Here is a 25,558-nt window from a genome sequence, read left to right on the forward strand (position 1 = left end):
AGAAGGAGATACCTGTTATGTCAGATCAAGGAAACTAAAGAAATAATAGATGTTATTAGATGTGCAAACCCAGATTATCTCCAAAATTGGAAGTTACAGATGGAAAGGCCGTATCAGGTCCATCTATCTACTTCATCATTTATGACAAGATTGTTCCTTAAGAACCTTTCAGTTTTATGTACATAGTACCAATCTTTCTTAGTCCAAATACCCCACAACATTCCCTGTGTAAGACTTTTTGGCATTTACCTAGCTGCAAAAATAATATGAAAGACAACATATATTAGCAAACCTGCAAGAGGCAGATTCCTGTTTGTTCCTGGCCATGACTTCTAAACTGCATTTCTTGTCCAGCTGAGATTTAAAGCTCTGAGGAGCAGAGAGCAAGCCTCTCAGGTATTTGGAACAACACTAAACATTCTTGGTATGTTCAACAAATAATGAAATAAGCCACTGGACCATGCAACAGTCTCCCAGAGAAGAGTTCCCTGCTTTCACATATTAAAACCCACGTGAAATCTTGGAAGAAATGCCACACAATTCACAACAATTCAGCCCTGGATAAGGAGAGATAAAATTGCACTGAACCAAATGTAATTTCCTATTAGAAACCAGAAGCTGGTGATGGAGAAATGCACAGGAAAACATCAAAGAAGGAAGAAAAATCATTAAGCACTGAATTTGCTAATCACCACTTACAAGTTACACTACTAACTAAAATCTCCTTGTCATTTCTTCCAATCTCCTTTTATCTGGAATAAGGGCAAACTGAATTATTTTCATGCAGATAGCAAAAAAAAAGGTATTATAATTTTCTCACTTATATCGGTGTATAATCTGTGCACCAACTTAGACTCCTACAGCACCCATGACGCCTTGTTAAGTCCTCCCCTTTCCTTCCACGGAATGAAAAATTTTGACATGCTTGGAAAATCTTTATGTGTAGGTCTTACAGAATACCCAGACTTCTATTACAGAAATATGGAAAAAAATGGATTGAAAAAACATAAAAAATGAACTGAACAAACAAAATATATTTCTTTCTCAGACCAGGAGTTATTTTAGAACGATCCTTTAGAACATTTTTACTTCCTCACTGTAAGAAGTCCTGATCTTTTTATGGAGTCTCAACCCAAAGACCCAATGTAAAATGGAAGGTGGCTGAAGTTCCTTAGTCTCTTTGTTCTCTAGAAATCACAGCTTCCTAACCTTCACAGTATTTCCCAAGCAGATACGTATAGCTCAGAAATGAGGAAAAACGGCAATTTATCATATTTAAATTGACAAAGCAACGACCACTCTTTGTATTGAAGAACTTTAAGTTCTCAGTCACCTGAGCGAAGGGAGAACTACATGAAAGACACAGGAGGAACTACATCCAGTATTTTTCTGAAAGGTGTTCAAGGCACACCTGAGAATGTTAATTAATAGAACACCAGGCGTTATGAGCCTGACAACTTCATTCTGTTGGAGACAAGAGCATAAGGATTGGAATAGTGATCAAGCCTCTTTTGTGGGAAGTGGGTGGTTTATTTTTGCCCCCCTTCAGTTGATATCTTGTATACTGCCTGGTACGTTTTGGAGGACAGCTGAATAATTAGTAATTACTTTATCTTTTAAGATATCTTGTTCAATAAATGGCAGATTACATATTGAATTCAGTTTGACATCTTAGCAAAATTTTCCTCCTGCTGTATCTTTCTTCTAAAAAATATTTCTATCTTATTTTGCTAAGAAAGTACATAAATAAATGCTGGCCAGTCTGATTTCATAGACTGCTGCCAAAATCTTAACAAAGATTCCTAAGATCTAATGTTAGAAACTTTCTTACATACTGAAAACATGATACACTTTACTTCTCATCATGAAAGAAATCTTTGTGCCTCAGAGGAATGAAGAAAGCAGCTGTAAGGATGCAGACTTCTGCAAAAAACTGATACAGAAAAAACAAAGAGACAATTTTTTTCTTAATCCATAAGAGTGTAAACATCGGTACTGAATGAAATTTTGCAGAAGGCAGTCAGAGTGCAAAAGTGATGAATTTTTTGCTTTCAAAGATGTTGTGCATCAAGAAGATGAGGGAAATCAGACTTTACACTGGCAACCTACTAATGGGATGTGTACAAAGACAGTTCAAAACCAGCAGCACAAATTCTGCTATCTGCCAAAGATCTGAGTATGCAAAGATTACAGTGTACAGCTTCATCTCAAGCACTTTATCCACTATACCGTGGGTGTCTCCTGTATATTATACCCACACACATACATATGCCATTCCAAAAGAGCAAGAGGTTTGCTTTTTTTATAGATGAGTATATCAGAAAGTGTATGCTAGTAATAGGTGACATAAAATTTATGAATTTATACATTTTATTCATGTGAATCTTTACAGGCTGTAACACCAGACTCTCGTTTTTAGTTGAAAATCATCACATAACTATGTGTAGTAGAGCTTTAAGGATTAACAGCAATTAATCTGCAAAAATCCCATGAAAAAGGTCTTTCAGATGAAATTGCATGATTTCAGCTTACTTTACAGCTTACTAGGTTTTATATAGTAACGCTACTGTTTCCCTCAAAAGTATACTATATCATGAAATATGTCTGTGCTGAGTACCAAGCAAAGTTATTTAAAAGAGCATGAATATCTGCAGTTACCAGAGCTCCTGGATAACTTTAGCAAAGTATCCTTTAAAGTATCCTTTAAAGCATAAAGGAACTTGTTTCTACTCTGTTACCAACTCTTCCTTTCAGCTCTTTTGTTAGGTAAGAAGAAACTTGAAACTGTCATTTAGTACCCAAAATGTAGGTTGTTATTAACTTCATAGGGGACCCCTGGTGGCCTAGTGGTTAGCATGCAGGACTCTCACCGCTGCGACCCAGGTTCAAATCCCAGTCCCCTGGGCAGATGGAGGTCGTTAGCCCTGTGAGGCCATCCATCTATGAGAAGGTCACTCTAAACAAACCTACGTCCTGAGGACCTCACTGCCATTGTCCAAGCTTGCTTGGCCCCGGCAGATGAACCTTAGGATTAAAGGGTGGGCTCAGTTCAGCGCATGCTGTGTCTCACCTAAAAAATCCATTGCGCAGGCTGGAAAGGTAAAAAGACCTTTCCCAAAATCTTTGTTCGCGAAGACGGGCCATTATTAACTTCACAGCATTTCGAGCATTTTATTACAGTGATTTATTCCCCGTATTTACAGAGCAAGCAATCTCACCTTTGGATCTCGGAGAAAAAGCGCTCTTAGGATAAGGGAGTGAACATCTCCAATGGGTGGATAATGCATCAGAAGTCCCAAACAGGTCTGATAATTACTTGAAATCACTACAATGAAAATGAAAAAAAAAAGAGAGAGGGAGAAAAAATATTACTATCTTATTTTGATATTCCAGTACTACCTTTTCCAGTAAATTCATTACAGTTCAGATTCAGTTGTCTTTTCCCACATGGTCTCTCAGAACTCAAGCAGTGCTGAAAGTAAAAGAAGATATTATATAATCAAGCTTCATGACTACACTTGGTCCAATATAATTATGAAAAATGCTAAACCTACCACTTAGTCATAAACATTTATGTTAGCTCCAGATTTAGATGCCTAAAGCACCTACAAGTGCACCTAAAGCCTGCCCAAGGCAGTGGAGGTCAGGGCAAGAGGAGGTCAGTGGAGCCTGAAGAACGAGTCCTATACTCCGAAATGGACACTGACTTTTCAGACATCAGATGTCTACAGACATCTAAATTTAAGTATGATAATTTGTGGCTATGGCTTTATGATAACTTTGCCCCACTCTGACAAGTCTTGCTGAAATATCTATGTTTTATGTTGTTCTTACATACATATGCACATACACACGCACACTGATACACACACGTAAAATTATGTCAACAACTCCTTGTTTTCTCATAAATCAGAAACTTCACAAAATGTTCAGGAAAAAGACTAGATTTTAATTTCATAAATAATTAAAAAGATATTATACCATCAACTTTTTCAGAGTTTTTTCACTTATTCAGAAAGTTTATCATTTTGTTCTAATTCTGCTTGATTTTATCTGAATCTATGTAAGTATACTCTATGGCTCTTTGCTTGTTGTTTTCGTCTTCTTTTTTTTTTTTTCCCAAATCAATCTAATTATGAGTGCAATTATTAAAGACATCTTTTCAGGCAGGTCTATGTAAACTACTTCATTTCTTTTCCACCATCTAAATCCAGGCAATCCATCTGCCACAGCTGTCAAAGCAATGCCTGTTAATGATGCTTCCACTGCAACATGAACACAGCCTTCAACAATAGTAATTGTAAATAAATTTCTAACAAACTTTAGTATTCTGAGAACTTTAGCTATAGCAGAAATACTTTTAATTAATCAGGGTCATTGCAAACACAAAATTATTTTGAATCAATAAAAGGCAAAATAAAGGACCATTTTGCAGACAGAGAAATTTAAATGTTTTACTTTTTTCTTTCATGTGAATAAGCCTCATATCCTCCTGCACCTTACCTCCTTCAACAAGAGGATTATGGGGAAAAGATGCAGGACTGGGCAAAATGAATAATTATAATCTGTGTAAGGAACCACTTTATCATCTTCATTTCCGTTGCTGATCCGACAGCTTGTAATTTCATACATCTGCTTTCATTTGTAAAGCACTCACTTATCCTACTCATTCTTTATCTGTTCTGCCTGTTCTTTTTCCTACCCTTTGTTTTTCTTGTTCATATTCAGGTACCTGCTTTTTCTTCTTGAAGTCACAAAGCTGGCATAATGAACACAATACAATGGGCTCCGTCAGAATTCTTTCAGAGTATAATACAAGCACCACATAGTACATACCCAATCAAACTCTCATATGTAAATCAAATTTAAGATGCTGAACTGCAGTTACGATCATGATGCCTTTTTACCAAAGCAAATAAAAACAGTGAATATTGATATTAAATGCTAAATAGTTTTATAAACAGTAGACAGTAAGATCAATGTGTTTCTCTTTTGAACAAATCAGTATGTGTTCTATTGAGGAATGTAAAATGGATTAAAAATATCCATTCTTTATTTTGCCTGGAAGAGTTCTTTGCTGTCTTCAGGTATAGAAAAAAATAAATATTAAAAAACCTAATTTATTTTAATGGTGCAGGCTTGACTCCTGACAAAAAAACCTTGCTATCCAAAGAAAGTTACAAAACTCCAGCACTGTAGAGAGGAAGACTGGATAACTTTTATATACATATTTTTTTTTAATCTTCAGAGTTTTCCCCAAATATTCACGTGCTCCCTTTTCATGTAGAAATCTTTACAGAAGAGAACACTGTTGCCAGTGCTCTATTTGTTGGGGAATGCTGTGCTTGCTGAAACACCTCTTGCTTCAGAGTGATCCGTATGCTGCCCATGACCTGGCAAGTGTGCTCACAGCCCAGAAAACCAACACTATCCTGGGCTGCATCAAAAGCAGCGAGGCCAACAGGCCAAGGGAGGTGATTCTCCCCTTTTACTCTGCTCCTGTGAGAGTCCACCTGGAGTACTGCATCCAGGTCTGGGGCCCCCAACACAAGAAGGACGTGGACTGGCTGGAGCAAGTCCAGAGGAGGGCCACAAAGGTGATCAAACAGCTGGAACACTTCTACAATGCAGACAGAGTGAGAGATTTGGGGCTGTTCAGACTGGAGTAGAGAAGGCTCCAGGGAGACCTTATTGTGGTCTTTCAATATATTAAGAGGGCTATAAGAAACACAGAGGGAATCTTTACCAGGGCCTGTAGTGACATGACAAAGGCCAACAGTTTTAAACTGAAAAAGGATAGATTTAGACTGGACATAGCGAAGAAATTCTTTACTGTCAGGTGGTGAGGCACTGAAACAGGTTGCCAAAAGAAGCTGTGGATGTCTCATCCCTGGAAGTGTTCCAGGTCAAGTTGGATGGGGCTTTGAGCAATCTCGTCTAGTGGAAGGTGCCTCTGCCCATGCCAGGGGATTGGACTAGATAATTCCTGAAGGTCCCTTTCAACCCAAACCATTCTATGATTATTGTCTCATCAGGACAAAATGTATAATATTATACAACAGAGTGGGAGTTTTCTTAAAAAATACAGAGAAAATACTAATAAAACAAAACTGAATATGCCTATCGGAGTTAAAAGGATTTCTAAGAATCATCTGCAGGATGAAGTTTCTGAAAAGAGATTCTGTGCAATACAAGTTTATCTAGTCTCAGCAATAGCTGAATACTGCTGACGTTCAAAATGGTGAAGTATCTTACATTGTGTCCAGCTGCCTTGTAAAAAGCTTTACCTGTGCTTTTCCTTCACTCACTGGCTTACTGAGGGTCACATCTGGATCCAACTTCTATTGCAAACCACAAGTTCTTTCTTCCCCAAAGAAGAATGCTACTGGTATTTCTAGGGAAAGGAGTAGAAAAACTCCTCTACATACAGAAAACAATCTTACTGTTCTTTGACAAATATTTGTTATTCAGTGCCCAGGGGAACATCAAATTGCTTTGTCCCTTCTGCTTTAGAAGAGACTTACATTTCTCTGTTGGTCCAATAACCATTCCTGGATACAAGCAGCAATAATAGTGGTGGGAAACCTGAAAACTCACTGTACGGTCCTCAACAAAGTCCTCATTGTCTAACACATGTAATTTCATAGGAGTTAAATGTTTGGTGTCACTGATCCTGTATCCAGATGACTTCCTAAGACTGGAAGGGTGGGACTACTTCCAACTGCTGCTCTATGCATGGCCATGTTCTCTTTAGTAGTCCCTAAACTGAGTTAAACATAGATAATATGAACATCTTGCACTATAACAAAAATAACTAATCAGTTCCTCTAAGAAGTGATTGTGGCTTCTTATTTCCCTCAAAATATTCATAGTGCTTTTAGATATAAAAACTATTTTCTAAAAATGGCCATACCTAGTCTTCAAGTGGAAACATGATAAAAATACACTCATTCTAACACCGATCAGTCAAAATTAGCTCCTGGTGCAATTAGTTTACTACGCAAAATATAGACAGGTTTTTCAGTTTGTTCATTCTTGTCCTTCTTGAATGGAAGTTTAAAAAATACATCTATTTTTGCACTACATCCTTCCTTCTATTCTGATTTCATCAACAACTGCATGTATATCCACAATGGTGAAACAAAATTAAATATCCATGCTTCTCATTTGACAGATTAAAAAAAATAATTTTTTGCAATAATTTTTCCAAAGAAACACAGGAAAGAATTTATTAAAACTCACAGACACTCTGGTACACAACCCTCCACTTGGCTTGTGAGGGTTATCACTCTACTGACAAAGCTCTGCTTGGATACCGATGTAAAACTGAACAGAGCAGTTTAGAGAATGGCTCTGTACGTGATTATGTATCTTTAATCTCTAAAATATATAAACAATAATCTGATAGTCTAAATTCTCAAGGAGAATTGAATAATACATTGTTTGAGTAACAGAGAATTTCAAAACTAAAATAAAAATGAAAAATATAGCAGAAATAATGCTTTCTTAAAATCATGTCTTTGAGAGCATCATAATAGAGCACAGAAAAAAATCCAACAATTCCCAAAACAACAACTTCTCGCCCATCCCTGAATGTGTTGGTATAAAAGAATCTGCATAATTTCTAAACTTTCAAATGCTTTTAGTACTGTATTATTATAATTGATTATTTTTAACACTTTTATAACATAATATCTTAGAAACTCTATTATTTTTCCTATTGTTTCAAGGTTTTTAAACTAAAAATTTCCTGGTGGTTTATTTAAAGATGATTATCATCATTGGATAGCTTGAGCTTATGTTTCTTTTCATTAAATAAAGAGAAGCTTTTATAAACTTATTTTATTTGAAAACGTGTTAAAAATTATTACAACACAACTTTGAGCTCTGTTCAAAGCTCAAATATTATCAGCAATAAAAAAATGAGGAAAAATGGAAAACTTTCCTATTACAGATATGTGAGAAAAACTTTCTTTTATCAAATCAAGAACGGTAGACATAGCTATAGTTTGAGCTTGACTTTGGAAATATATTCAACTTTACAGTATTTATGACTCAATATCTTGCTTCACCATTCTGTTATGTTTAGAGTAATACCTAGGCCCAGCTACAGAACAAGAAGTTACTTATTACAGAAATAGTCAGTGTATGAAGTATTAGCTGTCCTGATGAGATGACTTTGCCTCTCATTTGGGCAAATGTACTCCACTGTAATGCTATTTACTACTCTATTTACTAAGCCTGGGGAGTTCAGAGAAAAAAGAGAGACTGATTTCATACAAATGCCTGGAACACATTTTTAGCTCACATTTTAGTTAACTCATACTGATACTTGTACATGAGCACCACAAATCAAAAGAAAACAAACCCAGAACTTTCCTTCCCCAAGAAGAGAGGAGGTTCTTACAAGCACAGTTCTAACATGCTTTTTTTTAAAAGATAAATAATGACACAAAATAAAATACTGATGTTAAGACACATTTTTACATGCCTATTCACTACACACCTCTACCAAAAGTTTTAAGATTGCTTCAGTTTACTGCACATAAACAAGCAAGATTTAGATTTCAAAACATAATGACCTGGAATCAGATCATCCTGAAACAGCAGTATTAATTTTGAAACCTCTGAACAGAATTAAATGTCCACTTCTTTGAGAGGAATGAAAGGTAGCTCTATATGCCGCATGTTTATTAAAAAGTAATTAAAAAACACATGAAGGCAGGCAATGGAACGACAAGTACATTTAAAGTACCACGTTATATTTTCAAGATTGGGCCCTAAAATAGGAACCACAGATGTTGGAAACTTCCTGTGTCCTAGAATACAAAATTGTGTCAAATACGTGACCTTGTTATAACCTAAAGCTTACAGATGGTATATACTTAACTCTGAATAGCATGCTATAGAATTCATATACTTAATGAAGCCATGCATCTTGCTGCAAAATGTATACTTTGTTGTGTCAGTCGCATACAGAATTTTTTGCAGAATATAATGGGACAGAAATAAATGCCTCAATTAATCATTATGTAGCTTTCTCTCCCCATTCACAATTATATAAGCTAATAATTTCTTGTTTGTCCCAATTTAATATATTTATTGATCATCACTAAACTATAAGAATTCACGTGCACACATATTTCAGGTGTACTAAACCAAAATAAAATAAATTGTAATTTTTTAAAGATGCCATTCTTGCATAGAATAAACATACTCTGTAATTGTTACTCATTTTTGCATTTCCTTCAAGATATATCTTCGAAAATTATGAGTCACTGTCTTTTGCATTTTCTCCTTTCTCACACGGGGAACAGCATAAAAATATTTCTAAGGCCACACGGAGGCTTTATTCAATTCATCAGCTTGGTCGCAAGGTGGAGCTCTATACATACCTGTATCACTTAACAGCACATAAAACCTGCAACTCCATATAAAAACACAGAACTACTCAGAAAACAAACCTGCATTTAACTCCAAGACACAATTTGTTTCATAAATACAGCAGGCCGTGTCTGATTAATAAATAGCTCCTCTCCTAGTATTTGGAACGATTTTCAGTATGTTAAAAAAGTCACAATGAAATTTAGCATTGTTTAAGTTCTCTTTTTCCTTTAAAGAATAGGTTTGCATTCTTTTTAAAAAATTGTAAGATAGTTGATACTTACAGGCATCTCTGATATATAACAACATGGCTACAAAAATGTAGTCAACTAAATTCAGGGTGATACTGTCAGCAAATAGAGCATCCCAGACAACCAGAAGGTCCTGAAGTGGGAATTCACGTCCAAACAGGAGCCTTACCCACCGCCTGAAAAAAAAGGAAAAGTTGTATTTCTCCATTTACCAAGTATGATGAAGTCACTACATATATCCCAGGATCAACTACTATCCACAACATTTAACTGGAAAATTTTGCAAAGCATCAAGATCTGTGATAATCCACTTAACTAATTGTATTTGTGGAAATGTTACTGCTTCTACATCAAAGAAATTATATATTACAGACTATAGAAGCTTCACTGACCAATAAAATTATTTGGACATATCAATCCCATATACCAGATTTTTGAGCATTTAATGTGATAGTGATCTAAGATGAAAGGCAGAAAATGTTATGCAAGAATAGCATGGAACGGCAAAAACAGGAGGGTGAAGCCAGTGGTTTGTTTATCAGAAGCCCTGAAAAGCCCAGTCAAGCGAAAGCCAGTTCAGAAGCAGATGCCAAACAGCAGTTAAAATGGACCAAGTCACACGTACTGTGAAGGGGCTTACTCCCTGTTATGGATGACAGTGTTTGCAGCTCCAAGTAAAATATGCTATGGATGCTATTTTCATTAAATCTAATTTAAATCTTTACCAGATTTAGTGATAATCTGCATGTAGACTATACCGTTAATTCCTGTTCACCTCTGTGCTGTTTTCATACCTAGCAAAATGTGAAAATCTGTCTTATTAAATGCAATATTTGCTTGAATCTGGAAGCTTGAGATGTAGTGGAACAAAATTGTTTCTCTAGATTTCTCACTTCTAGTTCTGGCTCTTATGCTGACTTACTTGGTGACTTCAGGAAAGGTACTTCTCTTTCCTCCCTTCCCTATTCCAGAACAGACCCACTAGCTTTGTACCTTTTTAGGTAGGATTATCTAAGGTCACATTTGAAAGAGCTGAAGAATAGTTAGTAACATTAATCCTGAAATAGTCATTATGAAATGGACTTAAAAATAATGTATTACATTTTTAGCTGGGATATGCAAATAGCTATGCATGTGGAATCTGTTTACTCAGTGGCAAGAAAAGATTGATTGCAAATTTCTGCTAAGCAAATTAAGTCATTCTTTAAAACTCACAGAAATTTCTAAAAAGGCAACTTTTCTTCTTCAAGATTAGTTTCACTTGTAAGAATTCATGTTTAACCACTTTTGGTCCATAACTCATTATTGGTTTAAGGCATCTGGGGTTTTGTGTTTTGTGGTTGGTATGTTTTTTCGGTGATTCCAGTAATAAAAGTTCATTTTTAGACAAATGAATTCCAACACACCATTTCAGCATAAGCTTTGAAGATAGTAACAATCTGTAAAAAAAACCAGATTAATTTCTTATAAAAGAAATTCAAAGAGACTGTTTTGAAAGTCAAAGTTCTGTTCACTAAACTTTTATTCTTCTCGCCACTGGAACCATTTGTACAATCCACAAAAATATCCAAGCACAGATTTAGAGATCACTACATAGAATCTTTTCCTTGCAAGACATGTTCCCTTTTAAAAGTGAAAATACGTGATTTCAAAAGGCAGTGTCATCTCATTCTCATAATCAAACATTTATGTTCTAAGGCCTTGTAACTTTTTATGTTAGCACAGTAATTATAGAAGTCTCAATATTAGCCACAACAAATCACAAACTCTGTGTATTTCCCTGTCTGATCAAACCCCTTTCCTATGAGGACTTATTTTCAGGCCTCAGAAAGAGAAGTCAGAGGAACTGTTACACAATAGCAAGGCTTAGCTGGTGCATTTAATACCATGCCTGTTCTATCTAAGGGATTTTGCCACATAGTGGCACATAACCCCGCAGTGCCATGCCTTCAGGAGACTATTATCCTATGGTGACACAAACATTACCCAAACTCCGTGTGAAGCCTATTACTTGCATTAACAACTCCTCCCACCTGTAAACACACAACTTTCAAGTTACACAAATTGTTAGGCAACGAATTTCAGCTAAGCTTGAAGCATTTGAACTGACTTTGCTTGCAACTACCCAAGTCTCATTCAGAAGCCTTGCTAAGAATCTAATACATTTCAAGGGAAAAAATACACCATGGTGTAATGGGATTTGTTATTAGTCTTTTATTAGAAATCTCTTTTGCTTCTTTACTACTTTATTATGCAGTGTTAATCGTTTGTAGATGCAGGTTTATTCTGCTCAAGCAGAAGTCATTCCTTTTTTTCTCCTGCTTTTATATTTTCTCCTGGGAAAATTAAATCTCATTCCCCAGAGGTATCACGTTTCACAGATGTAGACTGCTGAAGAACAACTGGACTTTCTTTAGCAACCATAATATTACTGTTAATTATTTGAACCTTCCTGTCTTAAAGGGAGTAAGCAATTCATACCGTTGTAAATGCATATATACTAACTGCTCTCTTATATTTTTCAGCAGCGTTTAGCTCACAGCGTGTATAAACCTAGTATTGCCTCTGAACCATGCTGCCATATGGCAGGACTTCACTCAGCTTTTATATTCATAAAAAAGGATCTTAATTCCTTAACTAAATGTCCACACTGAAAAGCTGTCTTTCAAACTAACACATTTTTATTGCTTTTACAAATATTTGCAAAGAGAATTTAAGACACACTTAATAACTGCCTTGGACATGATAAACCTTTTTTTTTTTTTTTTGAGACGGCTGTCTGTGTTTTAATTATTGTTCTGTCCTGTTAATCTTGCCTTACATCTGTTACACCTGCAGCCTGTGAGGCTCACAATAGTATACCTTTTATCATATGCAGTAATACAATAATTCATATTTTACCAGGCACACTTAGCAATTAAAATCCACAAAAAAACCCCCAGATTCTTTAAAGGCATAATACACCAAGGTACTACTACCTACATTGTAGAATATGTAATTGTATCTTCCACTTATGATTCCTATATAATTAAACCAATATTCTCAAGAGATCAGTAATTACTAGCAATAGATAATGATTCATTAATGACCTTACAATATAGGGAAAGCAGGAGAAAACTGTTCTCTAGTAAAGCCATTAAATAAGGCAATGATCCAGCTTTACCAATTTTAACTAACACCACAACCATTTTACTGAGATTTACAGGACAATTCTCCAAGCATCAGAATTTAAACTTATGTGTTCCATATATTTAGTTGCTTATCTTTTCAGTCTTCTTGGAAGGTAGAGAATTCTTTTCAAAAAAATTAAATAAGCCCAAGGAACGGTTACAGACGAGGCAAACCAAACACTTTAGGAGTGTTTATGAAGCAAAACCAACACAACGCAATCAGAAAGAATAAGAAAAACACCTGTAACACCAGGAAAAGGGAAAGCACGAGTCTGAAGCTACTTCTAAATGACTTCTTCTAGGACTTACAATTTGACAACAAGGTGCCTAAAAATTCTACTTGTTAAGAGCCTGTTTTCAGTCATTTATACATTTGCTAAACTCAATCTTCAGTATAATTCCACTCCAAGCATCTGCTCAAGGCTTGATTTTTTTCATTCATTGATACTATTCATTAGAAAAAGGCTAAAAAAATTCTGCTCGCGTTTAACTTATTTTTTTCTGCAAGCATTTTGCTAAGGTCTAGAATCAAAATAACAAGGTCTCTGGTATTTTCTTTTTGCTGTGCATATTAAAAAAAAATAAAAGCCCAAATTTGCTAATTCCTTATTTGACCTAAACACAGCAGAGTGAAGATTTCCATGGAGCATGTTCTGTTTCTTCCTAACTCTTGCCACCAGCTCAAGAATGCATCTGCCATCCCATCCATCCTGGCTACACCCTCCTTCCTGAGTGGGAAATGGCAAACGTGTGTATCATCCCCTGCAATGCCTAGTGCTGCTTAGCAGACGTGATAGTTGAGGATGCTGTTTCTCTGGTTTCCAATGCTTACAAGACTCACTAGTAGGAGTCTTTCAGAGAAATGGAGGGTCAGCAGGATTTTGCAGGATGTAATTTCATTTTCAGTGCAGGTTTTGCTGCCTTTTTTTTATTAAAAGAAGAAAATAATTTAAATGGACTGTGAGTTTTGAAAAGAACACCATCTTATTAAAACTAAGCCCTCAGAAGCTGAGAAATGCCAAAATTAACATCAGTTGTTTGCTGACTGAGAAAATGATATGTAAACTCTGTCTCTTTAAACTCTGTCATGAATTATGTTCAAGCAAACATTTGTAGCCAGTGCAATTTACTATGTAAAGTCATGGTCAATAATTTAGGAGAAAGGGTAGACAGACTTGAGCTGTGATCTGCTTGTTCAAAATAAGACATGGAAAAAGGATGAGGAGCGACATTTGTATAATACTTTCGAAAGAACGTAAAATTATACAGAAGATGAAAACTTTAATAGTTCAATGACAACCAGTAAGCACTACTCTGGGCAGTCCCGATGCCTGCACTATGATTTTGGGTGTCTGTGTTTCTAACCTACACCGAGTGGGCTGCAGATGAAGAAGGCTGCATACCACTGTGGCTGTCCTCCTGCAAAGGTACCCAGCAGCAGGCAGGGCTAATGCAGGATCTAAGAACAAAGAGATCTGTAAATACACAGTAAAAGCACCCTCAAAAGAAGACATTTGATTCCAGAAATTCTCCCAGATTTGGTAGTTGCAAGAGGAAGTCAGAGGGAAGACAGGCAAGTTCAATCAGAGGATGTGTAAGATAGTTCACTTTCTTCTAATGACATGAAGGAGACCAATCAAGAGAAGTTTTAGCAACACTCCAGCTTAGACCTGTTACACAGTCCATTTCTCCAGTGCTCTGTCTCCTTTCTTAATAAATCTTTTTCTTATTAAAACTCCTGTGGCTTTATACAGTTCAGGATTTTGCACTGAATATCCTAAAGAGATTAATAAAACCTTCAAATGATACAAGACAGAGAAGGAAACATGCCCGAAGTATAATCACAACTTGTTCCTTCAGCTACTGTTCTACAAGGCTCTTGTGGAAGGGCAGTACTGCTTATGGTGCATGAGGAACTCTTAATGATCACAGATGAGAAGAAAGGCAAAACAGCTAAGTCTAACAATTAACAAAATGGCATTTCTAAGATAAACAAAACCTTATTAAAATCCAATATTTTGTCAGAACAGAAAGAAGCATGTGAAATCCCAATACAGCCAAAAAAACTGGTACAAGAAGTTATGTGGGAAGCTCACCAGACTTTCAGGGATTTCCAGAGACTTCTAATGTGTTCGATCTAAACACTGAGAATTTTACACACAGCATACCCTCATATGCACACCACCCATAAATGATGTACAGTGTGATATTGTTACAGCATATGCTCCATTTTTTGCCTTAATCTACTTAACTTGTGAAGGGAATGAAAACAGACATCTTGCTAGAAGATGTGTTTACTTCAACCATAAATTCAAATGTTAATTCTGGATTTATTAGATAAAATTATGTGGCCTTTGTCATTTGAGAAGGCAGACAAGATGATCAGATTTTCCTTAGGCTGTAAAACATTTAAATATTATAGATTTCTACCACATTGTATCCTGCAGCGTATGCTGATTGTAAAAAAGTGTGTGTGATAAGGAGGAAGAAAGTGTGTGCCAGCATCTAACACATCGTTCTGCTTCTCCTTAGACTAAGAGATAATAGCAAGTATATAAAAAGATTCTTCTTATGTACGTCTGCCTTATCTGTTAAAGTAATTTCAAAGTTGTATTTGGACTACTATTCTGCTAGAGAATGACATACAAGCATCCATGTGACTGTGATCTAAGTGGGATTGTCCTGTCCTGGACTCCCAAGAAGGTTGTTCACTTCATCCAGTTTCTCCCGTACTGGATGCATGAAGATTTGGTGGATCATAGCACCAAGTACACGAATCTACTGGCTCTACTGCTGGGAGAATGCTTGGTTTCTTTTTTCTGTTTCAAATTCTGTTTGGTTTGTGGCCACATCCATTCAGTTTTAAATTTCACACAGTTATATTAAAAACCCCTCAACTTTAAATGTCATGATAACATCCGGAAGCTTTCTGTTCCACAGCTTAGACACTGGGGTCTTAACACAAAGATAAAAATTATGGTGCTTGAAAACAATTCAAATGAAAATGAAACTAGACATTTATATCATGGATTATATGCGTTTCAAACTACCATAAGTTTTCCTGTCAGAAAAGAAGTATTTAAAATTAAAGAATAATGATAATAAACACTCATTTAGCAATATAAATCTAGTCAAATTTAGGCTAAGTGGTGAAAAAGAATACTGTATAGATTTTGTTGACTGCTTTCCACTTGGGAAAAAGGTTCTGATTTGCCCTATTGAAACTTCCTCATACTCTACATATCCTGAACTTTTTTATAGTAACTACTTTATCAAACACACACCGTGAATTTTATTTTTACTAATATGTGACATGATCATCTAGTTCTTATGTAAATTATTTCCTTTTTCATTTGGTTTCTTTAAGATTACTGGCAAAGGTTACTCAGCTTTGCATGTAAGAAAAATTCTCTGGGTGTTTTGAAAACTCTATGCATTTTCCTATTAATGAAGGTTTTTCGTTCTAAAAAATTAATTCCTAATAATTAGCTGGTTTTTCTTATTGTAATTTACCCTTCTCTGCGAAAGCACTTACTGCTGTTTTAAGCCAGACCAATTCTAACATACTCACTTGCAGAAATGCGCTTAATGAAAAAAAAAGTCACTCCTATCCTCAAAAAGGTTAAGAAGGACCCAAGGAACTATAGGCCAGTCAGCCTAACCTTGATCTCTGGAAAGATGATAAAGCAACTAATCCTGTAAACCATTTCCAGGCACATGAAGAAAATCATTAGGAGTGATCAGCAAATGGCTTTTCTGTAACACTAAAAATTTCAAAAAACAGAGCTAGGAACTTGAATGTGTTGAGAAAACAGAAAGAGATTTCCTAATTTTTCAGCAGGACAGATGGGAGAAATTGGACCTTAAGGTGGAAATTTATATTGTGGATGTCACTCTACGTGATCAGAGACTTCCACTGAATTCCTCTTAAACATTACAAATGAAAATACTTCCACTTTAGTATTTTACATACACAACACTTTATAAAGGCTTAGTAATTAACAGCTATTACAAGTATTGCACTGACATTGCTAGCCTGTGTTTGCAGTAAATACAATATCCAGTTACTGGACTACACCAAATCAGTGACCATTTGTTAGTGTGAAGGGTGGATAAAACTGTTGTACTCCAGTAGTTACCTACAGAAAGAATGATTATAATAGAACAGCTAACATACTTTCAGCCACTGCTGAATTTTTTAAAGGACAGAAATTCTGGACATTTGTCATGATTTTTTAAAAAGATGAGTTAAGTTGACAACAAATATCACAGATCAAAGCTGAGGCAATAATTTTCTACATGTTGGTGAAAATACAGAGTTTACAACATGAAGGGTCTAGCTGTTATACCGTGACTCATTTAGAAGTTACCTGGGCTAAACCGTGCTTTTATTCAAAGGAAAAAGACGGAAGGATATTGCTATGTTTTTTTCAAAACAACTAAATTTAAACAGCTCAGGCAACGCTCAGATTTAAAAAGCAAGGTTCAGTGTGATAAAATTATGGGGACAAATCAGAATGAAGAGAGGGGACTGCTACATTTTACTGGAAAAAAACATTTGAAGCCAATGATAAACAGCCCTAAAGTGCATGGAGTATGGGACTTCATCTCTGACACATATCTAAATCTCTAATAAAATGACCAATAACTGCACTCATAAGAGAAAAATATAAGAACCTGAAGGTGTACCTACTGAATTCTTACTGCTCTTTGCCTCTGTGCAATTAAAACCTACAGTCCTAAATACTGATGATGCATGAGCATTTTGTTTTGCAAATCACTGCAGAGTAGCAAAAACATTTTATTTTTTTTAACAAAAATAATTACATGTGAATGATTTTAAATACTGTTTGCTGCAATAAACCTATTGAAACAAAAGAGGCACTTCTAAATTAGTGAAGTTCCTACTGATATCAGCTATTAGCAATTAGGAACTCCACCCCCCAACTTTTCCATCTTTAAACAGCAATGATTAAATTTGGTTTTAAAGTGGAGAAATTATATTAGAAAAACAACTCTCAGTGTTGCAATTAAAGCACAGTTCTTAAGATGATAAAATAAATTTGCTAATAGCTTTATTCAATGATTCAAGATGTACACAGTAGGTTTAAAAGATACAATTATCCTTTTGTACAATCTCTCTTTAAAAGAGGAGTCTTAACATTTGATCGTTCTATATTGTCAAATCTTATATTGTGTTACTACATTCCTCTGTAGAATCCACTTGGACAAGACTTAATCAAAAAGACATGTATTTTAAAATAAAAGGAAGAGAGATAACTTTGTTAATAGCTCAAAAGTAAACAAATAAGTACTGATAAGATATAAAGTTTATAGTCTGCATTGGAGAGTTCCCTATCATAATTAAGTAAAATGTCTTTTCTGTCTATAAAAAAATTGAAATCTACAATTGAACCATCCTTCTGTTACCCTGTACTGAAATGTAAAACCAAATGAACTTTCTTCTGGTACGCTAAGGAAAATACGTTAAAAATTTCAGGAGATTTAACTTAATTCTTCAGAAGCTATCTGCCTATGTCCAGCAATGGAACTGCTACACATTGTATTCAAACCAACAAGGCAACATGTCTGCTGTGAACGTACCACTACCTTACCAATCCACGTTAGCCTTCTTCTCCTCTCTAATCCTGTTTCTCCATCATGGGTGTTTTTTGGTATGACAGAAAATTTAGCTGATATAATTAATAATTGGTCCGTAGTAGGCCAAATTTACTCTTTTCTTTTTATAGGAACCTGGTAACAAATGAGATCAAGTTGTGTAGAACCAAAGAAAATTTTAAGTGTCCACATAACTGCTCGTATTATCAGTTTATTACTTTTTGTGATTTGTTTGTGTTTTTATTGTGAGTGACTTGTAGCAGGATTCTATAAGACAGACCATGACATGTATTGTTAGTTTGATTTTTTTCTAGCTTGGGAGTTCGTAAAAGGATTTATGAATATTTGGAATCATATGAATCAATGAACATGCATTAACCTTCCCAGTTCTGCCTCGGAAGGCTTTAGATTTATGATGATTTGGCTAAATTTTTCGGAGATATTAATGAGTGAACTAGATAATCTTGACAAAAGAAAATGTTACATGGGGAACTGTTGAGTCCCACTTCCTAGACCAGAAGGAGGGGCAGCCATGGACTGCAAAGGGGACATGGATAGAATACAAGAAAGTTTTTTATCAGCTCCCATGTAACTCTCCCTGGATCCATTTATGGAACCAAACATGTTACCAATCAGTGGACATAACATTGCAAAATGCCACTTCTATTCCTTGGAGCACAGAGTATGGGCCTAGTGGAAGGATGTGTTTGCATGACGACCTTTTGTATAAGCATTTTTTTGTACTTTGCATGAGAACTTTGTATGCATAGATAGCCCAGTTGAAGTTATGAGTGATCATTGTAATTTTTGTGTTTGGAACTTCATCAATATTAAGGGATGTAATTTTAACTATTCAAATCCTGATTTATCCCATCAATTGTTACTTTACATTTTGGTAATAGCACTGCATTGGCCTTGTATTGTATTTGTAGCATCCCTCTTCCTTCTCTTTCTTTTCTCCTTCTGTCTGCTATGTGAAAATCACCACCACCAAAGATTTGCAGCAGGAGAAGAGAAATAACTCTTCTGATGGGGCTCAGCTACGCTGGTGTTAGAGGCAGTTGTCATGTCTTAGAAGGTGTCATAAACAATCAAGGGCCCCCAAAGCACCCCCAGACTAATTTCTGGGGCTTTCCACCAGATGACTGCACACGATCCACAGTGTTGCAACAGACAGTGTAAAACTGCCCCCCCCAGGGGAGGTACCTGGGTGTTTCCACCTGAACCTGAATGTATATTAATGCATTGAAATCCATGTTTTGTGGACTTCCCCACCCCTGATGGATCAAGACTGTGACCACCACCTTGACCAGCAGACTCATGGATGCTGGATCCACAGATGGATCTTCAGGTTTTCTCTCTACCATCTACTCTTATCCTTTCTTTCTCTTTCTTTTCCTTATATATACTTTCTTACATGATATCATTATACTATTATATTGTTGCATTTCTATAGACAATAACCAAAACAGCTATATATCTCCTTTCTTTTGCAACTAAATTGTTCTAAAATAAACCTGCTTCATATATGTATATAAAAAAACACCAGTCATTCAGTGTCATTTCACTCTAATCCGCCCCAAGGGATCTATTAACAAGAACCTCAGTTACCCCACTTTCTGGGGCGAGTTGTAACACATGGTAAAATTAAGGATGGCAATATATCCAAGAATATGAATTACAAAGTAAACTGGTAACTTTAAGCTAATTAAATATCAGATTGCCTCCTTTATCTCATAAAAATGCATGAATGTATGTCAAACATATCCGAAGTAAAAGGACATGGCCTTTACAAAGTGATAATCTTTCAGCTGGGCTTAAAGCAGAAGAAATTGTCATACTTTGATATGAAGAAAATAAAAATCTTGTTAAGTTATTTGGCAGCCATGCTCAGAATGGAACAGGCACCAGTAACGTAGACTTTATTAACATCAACAAAATCTTACTATACATACCTTTTGCAGAAGCCTTATTTTAGTATTTGGAAAATTTCTGCTAATTATGTTGAATAGGAACACAGGTAAAAACTAGACTACCACAGATAAATAAAAACCTTGCCAATGAACTAGTAAGAAAAACGTGTAGAGATAACAGGATACCAAAACAGAAGTAAAAACCCACTAGATGCTTTCCCCTTGAGAGTCAAAATTAAACAGAAATAAAAGCAAAATCGACAGCATTTCTACTTACCACCTGAACTGGGGGCTTATTTCTACAAAACTCCTTATAATAAAGTATATAATATTTCAAAATCTCTTTGAGGATCTCCACTCCAAAGAAGAAATTTATTTATTTTTTAAAATGAGGAGAGAAGATTTATATCCTCACCGAATTCAATATTACATCTATTGTAAGCTCTAAAACTAAATTAAGAAGCTGTTCAGAGGGCATACATACAGCACTCCATTTCAATCTATTAGTCTGGCTAAATGCCTTCATACATCCAGTGAAAGGAGTCATCATCATCAATCTGCCAGTTTTAGTGACCAGTCAACTACATGTTGATGCATGCACCGAGGAAACAGAAATGTTTCCTCCCTGCTGTTGTACTCCTAAACATAAGAGTCAAGGGAGGCTGTTCTAATAGGTAGCACACAAAATGGTGATTTAGCTGCTTAGTGTAAATAACAATGTTAGAATCACCACTTTATTTATAACCTTAGTTCAAAGGCAAAATAAATGTCTGGAGCCCAATTCCATCATTGAGCAAAGTGAAGAGTTAACTTCTTTTGCCTGGTAAGTTAATCACACCACTGTTATTCAGAGTCATGCTTTCATTTAAACTGTTAAGCAAAAAAATGCACTTTCAAGTTGTTTTATCCTTTCTATATGTACTTCAAAAAAAGTTACATATTAGGTACAGGAATATGAACTTCAACTTTTGTGAAACAAAGTACCTCTGACTGGTGAAGTTTTGTGTTGTATAGCTGCAGCCTTATGGGAATTCTGCATCTTTTCAGAGATGCACAAGGGCTTAGTGGTCTCATTTAGCTACCTATGTGCCCCTGAAGAAGCCCTGCTAGCAATAAAACACTCTGGTGGCAAACAGCTAATTCATTAATTAACCACAGTATTTGCTGGAAAGGAAAGCACTAAACAACGCTGCACAGAAAGTGCAATTGTGGTTGTTCCAGGTCCCTGTCTGCAGTATGTGCGGCAGAGGCAAGCAATGCCTATGCTGTTTCTAATTATTCCAATTATCATGGCACACTATGAAAACTTGATTAATAACACTGAAGATATTGTTGTGGCAATTAGCCATATGGTTGTGGGACTTTATTCTGTCACGATTTAGCCATTAGCATCTACTTATGTTTGTCAGAACAGAGCATCCGTGACAAGTTGGAGTTCCGCTCACCTTGCTGAGTCCCTGGTGAGCAACACCAGAGAAATGTTTATTCCTGGGAGCCCTGCGCCTGAGTAAATTTTTCATGTGGCATCCGGTCTGACTGGGGACAAATGTCAAGTAGCTTATGCAACGACCCATCAAGCCAGGCTCTCTCTGCAAGAGGTACCTCATGAGCAGCTTGTCAGGGCAGACTTCTTTCAGGGAAGGATTTGACCAGTAAAATTAGTGTCAAATGTCTTGTATTCAATGTTTTCAATGGTTAACTGTTCAGATAGCATGCAACTACCCTTATTTAGATGCGATGAAATGCTCTATTATGATTTTATACACCTATGAGTTACATACTACCATGTGCTTGAAATGTATATCTCCAAGCACAGGGACCATGGGGCAGCAGTCTTGTCAGGCTGGTCAGCTGAACTGACAGCTATGTAAGCTGACCATTTTTATGAGCCATATTTTTAAAACACAAAGTATATATTAAAAAACAATGCTTATTTTAAGTGTTCTTTCCTTTATTTTGTGGTCAGATTAACTACTCATCTCTAGAAGTTCATCTCTAAGACACAAGTAGAAGTTTTAAAAAATTCATTAATAACGGAAGGTTGCCCTGCTTTTCTCCTGAAAGCACAGCAGTAGTCTTACTGCTTCTCTAACACTTCTTGCAGATCAGCTAATGCAAATGTGTTTCTATCAGCTCGTCAGTCAAAATCAAAATGTTTGCAATCAAAGACAACTCCAAACCTGTCCAGTTGTCCACAGTTATGAATCAACAAGTTAGTCCTTACTAAAAGGAGTAGGAAGCACTCAAGAATTAGCATCTTGCTGCACAGGGGTGCCATATATACAACTGATGAAAGTATCCTTACCTATTCTGGACATGAGAGGAGGAAGTAATAACCCAGGCTTGTGGAAATAACAATAAAATGACACTATGAAAGAAGTTTTCAGGAAGCACAGACCTGCAAGAAAAGCTGCAGTGTTGTAGAAATTCATCAGCTACTGTTAAAAAGAACAATAAGAATTGCTATTTTTCATCTGTTTTTCCAATAACTCTACCCTAACAGTAGCTTTCCCTTTATAGTCACTATCTTTTATCTGTATAGGTCTTTCACACACTCTGAGGAGACAGAGATGTCATTTAAAACCATAAAAGTAATTGTAAAGAAATAAAAATAGAAAGAGGACTCAGAGCAGGTGTAATATTTTTAAATAAATTTAACTCATTATTTAATGACAAGAATTTAATTGACAAGACATCTGGGCATAAAACTTGCTGAGAAATGTCCACGTAAGAAACCAGGAAAAAAGCTATTGGCAAAAGGGAGGGACTGGATCTGCCAAACATCAGACATACAATTTTAATGGATATCTAGTTTTAAGATTGGAAAAAAAAATCAGTAAAATCTTTTATTCCATTTATGCCTCTTTGATTGAGATGATCGAGTTTGTTTTAAAATAACAGTGTTTGTGGAAAATTATATACTGACTGTCCTAGAAAATCCCATCTGTGCACAGATGGAGGGGGTTTGGGTGTAAAGAAGGTAAATAATTAAAAAGAGAAACAAGGAGAGAAATAAATACTGTGCAGGAAAGAAGGAAGAGATGGAAGAGATGAAGGATACACAGAAGTTAGTAGAAGATTTAGCTGGAAAGGAAGTATCAGTGATGATTTTTTTCATTGGAGCTGGGGAGACCAAGTGAGATAATCTAAGAGGTACTGTGGATGCTGGGCTCTGCCCTAGGCTGGTGCAGGGGATTTAGCTTTCTCTTTATACATAGTGGATGCTGGTAAGAGGCAAAAGAAGCAGCATATGGCCTTGCTCAAAGCTGAACTGAGTGTTCTATCCAAAGGCATCTGCAGAACTCTACTCCTGTCCGCATGGATTCCAAGATAGAGAGAAGAGACTGCAGCTGGAGATGTATTCTTGCAGAGGGAGCAGAACTGCTGTTTTCTTGGGCTGTGTTCTGCCCTTTGCCATGCTGAAAATCTGCTCTCTACTTTGCAGGCCATTGCAAAAATACAATTGTGATTACAATGAAATGGATAATGAGACTGTAGCCTATAGAGTCATCTGTTTTTCACTCGTTAACCAACCACAAATTTTGGACATAGTTTAGTTGACTATATGCTACATTTTCAGCTAGTACTGCTACTCAATATTTAGAGCAAACTAGAAGGATGAAAGAGGAGTTAAAAACAGTGCTATCCACATCCAAAATCAAATCATACCCATGCCTTTAATACTGACAGATCAGATGAGGTCATAATCATCCTTCCTTGGCCAAAGTCGTTGTCTGCTAAATCTCTATGCTAGGAAGAAGCTCTGTCCTAGGAAGAGATTTTGGCATGTGTGGCAAAGTAATGTAGGACAGGAAAGGTGAGAGTTTGGGTTGTCCTGAGAGCTGGACAAACATTCATTGTCACACGCATTTGCAACTGGACATATGGGCACCACAAGTACAAGTCTTATAGCAAGACTTATAGCAAACAACTCTTGTGTCCCAATGTTGCAGAGAGACAGCGGGGGATGTTTCTTTTCCATTTCTATCATATTTAGACAGGATTAAGTATTTTCAGGAACTTTCTACTAAGTATATGTGGATTTCTGATTACTTTTGGCACTGCAAATTTTTGTCTGCTAATTCACTGTTTTAGATTAACTTGTAACATATGAACCCAAACCAGTGACAATGAAAAATATACCAGGTTTTACAGCTCTCTAACTCAAACAGGTGTTTAATTTTAGAAATTAAAAAAGTACCTCTTAATATTTGTTTCTTACCAACCAGAAGTATTTCTCCAGCAAAGAATTCAAGTCCTGGTATGCTTCTAAGAAATTTCAGGGTAAAAAAGGGACACTAAAAATCTATCTCTGACTCTTTGGCAGAAAATCTGTTGCACACTTCTAGATTTAAAATAATACATATCTTAAAATGATACTAATTTGAATTCTATTGTCCTCTTTGTACTGTTTGTATTGTTTCCTTAAAACCGCATTTTAACTTCCTTCTGATGAGAAGTACCTTTTTCTGAACCAGTGACTTTCCAATGCTAATGTGAGAGGGACACAATGGACATTGTAGGTTTGTTTTCAGGTAGCTTGAAAAAAGACCTGACATCCTAATTCTCTGGCATTTCCCACGACTGGCAAGTGTCAGTCTGAGGGGGTAGAGGTGAACACCTCTTTAATGGGAGGCATGTCCACAAGTGCAAGTAGGCTCTTCTGTAGGCTGTTTCCTAGCTTTTAGAGAAATTGAGATATGGGGAAGGATGTGATCAAATACAGCAGAAATGATCCCTACAGGGAGTTATGAAAAGGGAGGGCTGGAGGCTAGCTGTTTCTAAAGGCTAATTTACCTGATCATACTTTTCCATGCTCCAGCATAATGATGCCACAATGTACCCGGAGGGCAAGAAGGCCAGAAGCAAACCTTGGTATTGCATCTGGGCTAGGGGAGTGAAATGCATTTGCCTGTTAAGCTAATGGATCATTCCTGGCAGCATGGCACGTAGCACTGGAACTCACCCTGCCAAGTGGACTGAAGTATTCCCTTCAGCTTGTGGGAACAGAGTAGCCCTCTATAGCAGGTCACACTGATTCGTGATAAACTCAACAATTTCTTGAGTCACATCCTGACTCAATTACTGCTCATGGTTGTTTGGGATGTAGGTGGTATTTTATTTGAAGGTAATTTTGCTACAGAGCCTTTAGTTGGCTGTGACAGGTAGAATGCTGTCCTGGTTAGAACGGCTGGGACCAATTCATCCCTGGATGGGTGTA

The 25,558-nt window shown here is 36.3% G+C and overlaps 1 protein-coding gene across 4 annotated transcripts in view; it reads right to left on the minus strand.

Moving 5' to 3' along the window:
• TBC1D5 (TBC1 domain family member 5) overlaps nt 1-25,558 on the minus strand; it is a 289,248-nt gene that overhangs the window by 68,910 nt on the left and 194,780 nt on the right. For all 4 annotated transcript variants that reach the window (XM_027675357.1, XM_027675359.1, XM_027675356.1 and 1 more), the window contains 2 exons: nt 9,669-9,811; nt 3,219-3,325 (listed from right to left, as the gene is read on the minus strand). In XM_027675357.1, coding sequence (XP_027531158.1) covers nt 3,219-3,325; nt 9,669-9,811 — 250 coding nt within the window. The remainder of the gene's footprint in view (nt 1-3,218; nt 3,326-9,668; nt 9,812-25,558) is intronic.

The sequence above is a fragment of the Neopelma chrysocephalum genome, unplaced genomic scaffold (assembly GCF_003984885.1).
Source record: "Neopelma chrysocephalum unplaced genomic scaffold, ASM398488v2 Primary Assembly neopelma1_26, whole genome shotgun sequence".
Taxonomy (NCBI): Eukaryota; Metazoa; Chordata; class Aves; order Passeriformes; family Pipridae; genus Neopelma; species Neopelma chrysocephalum.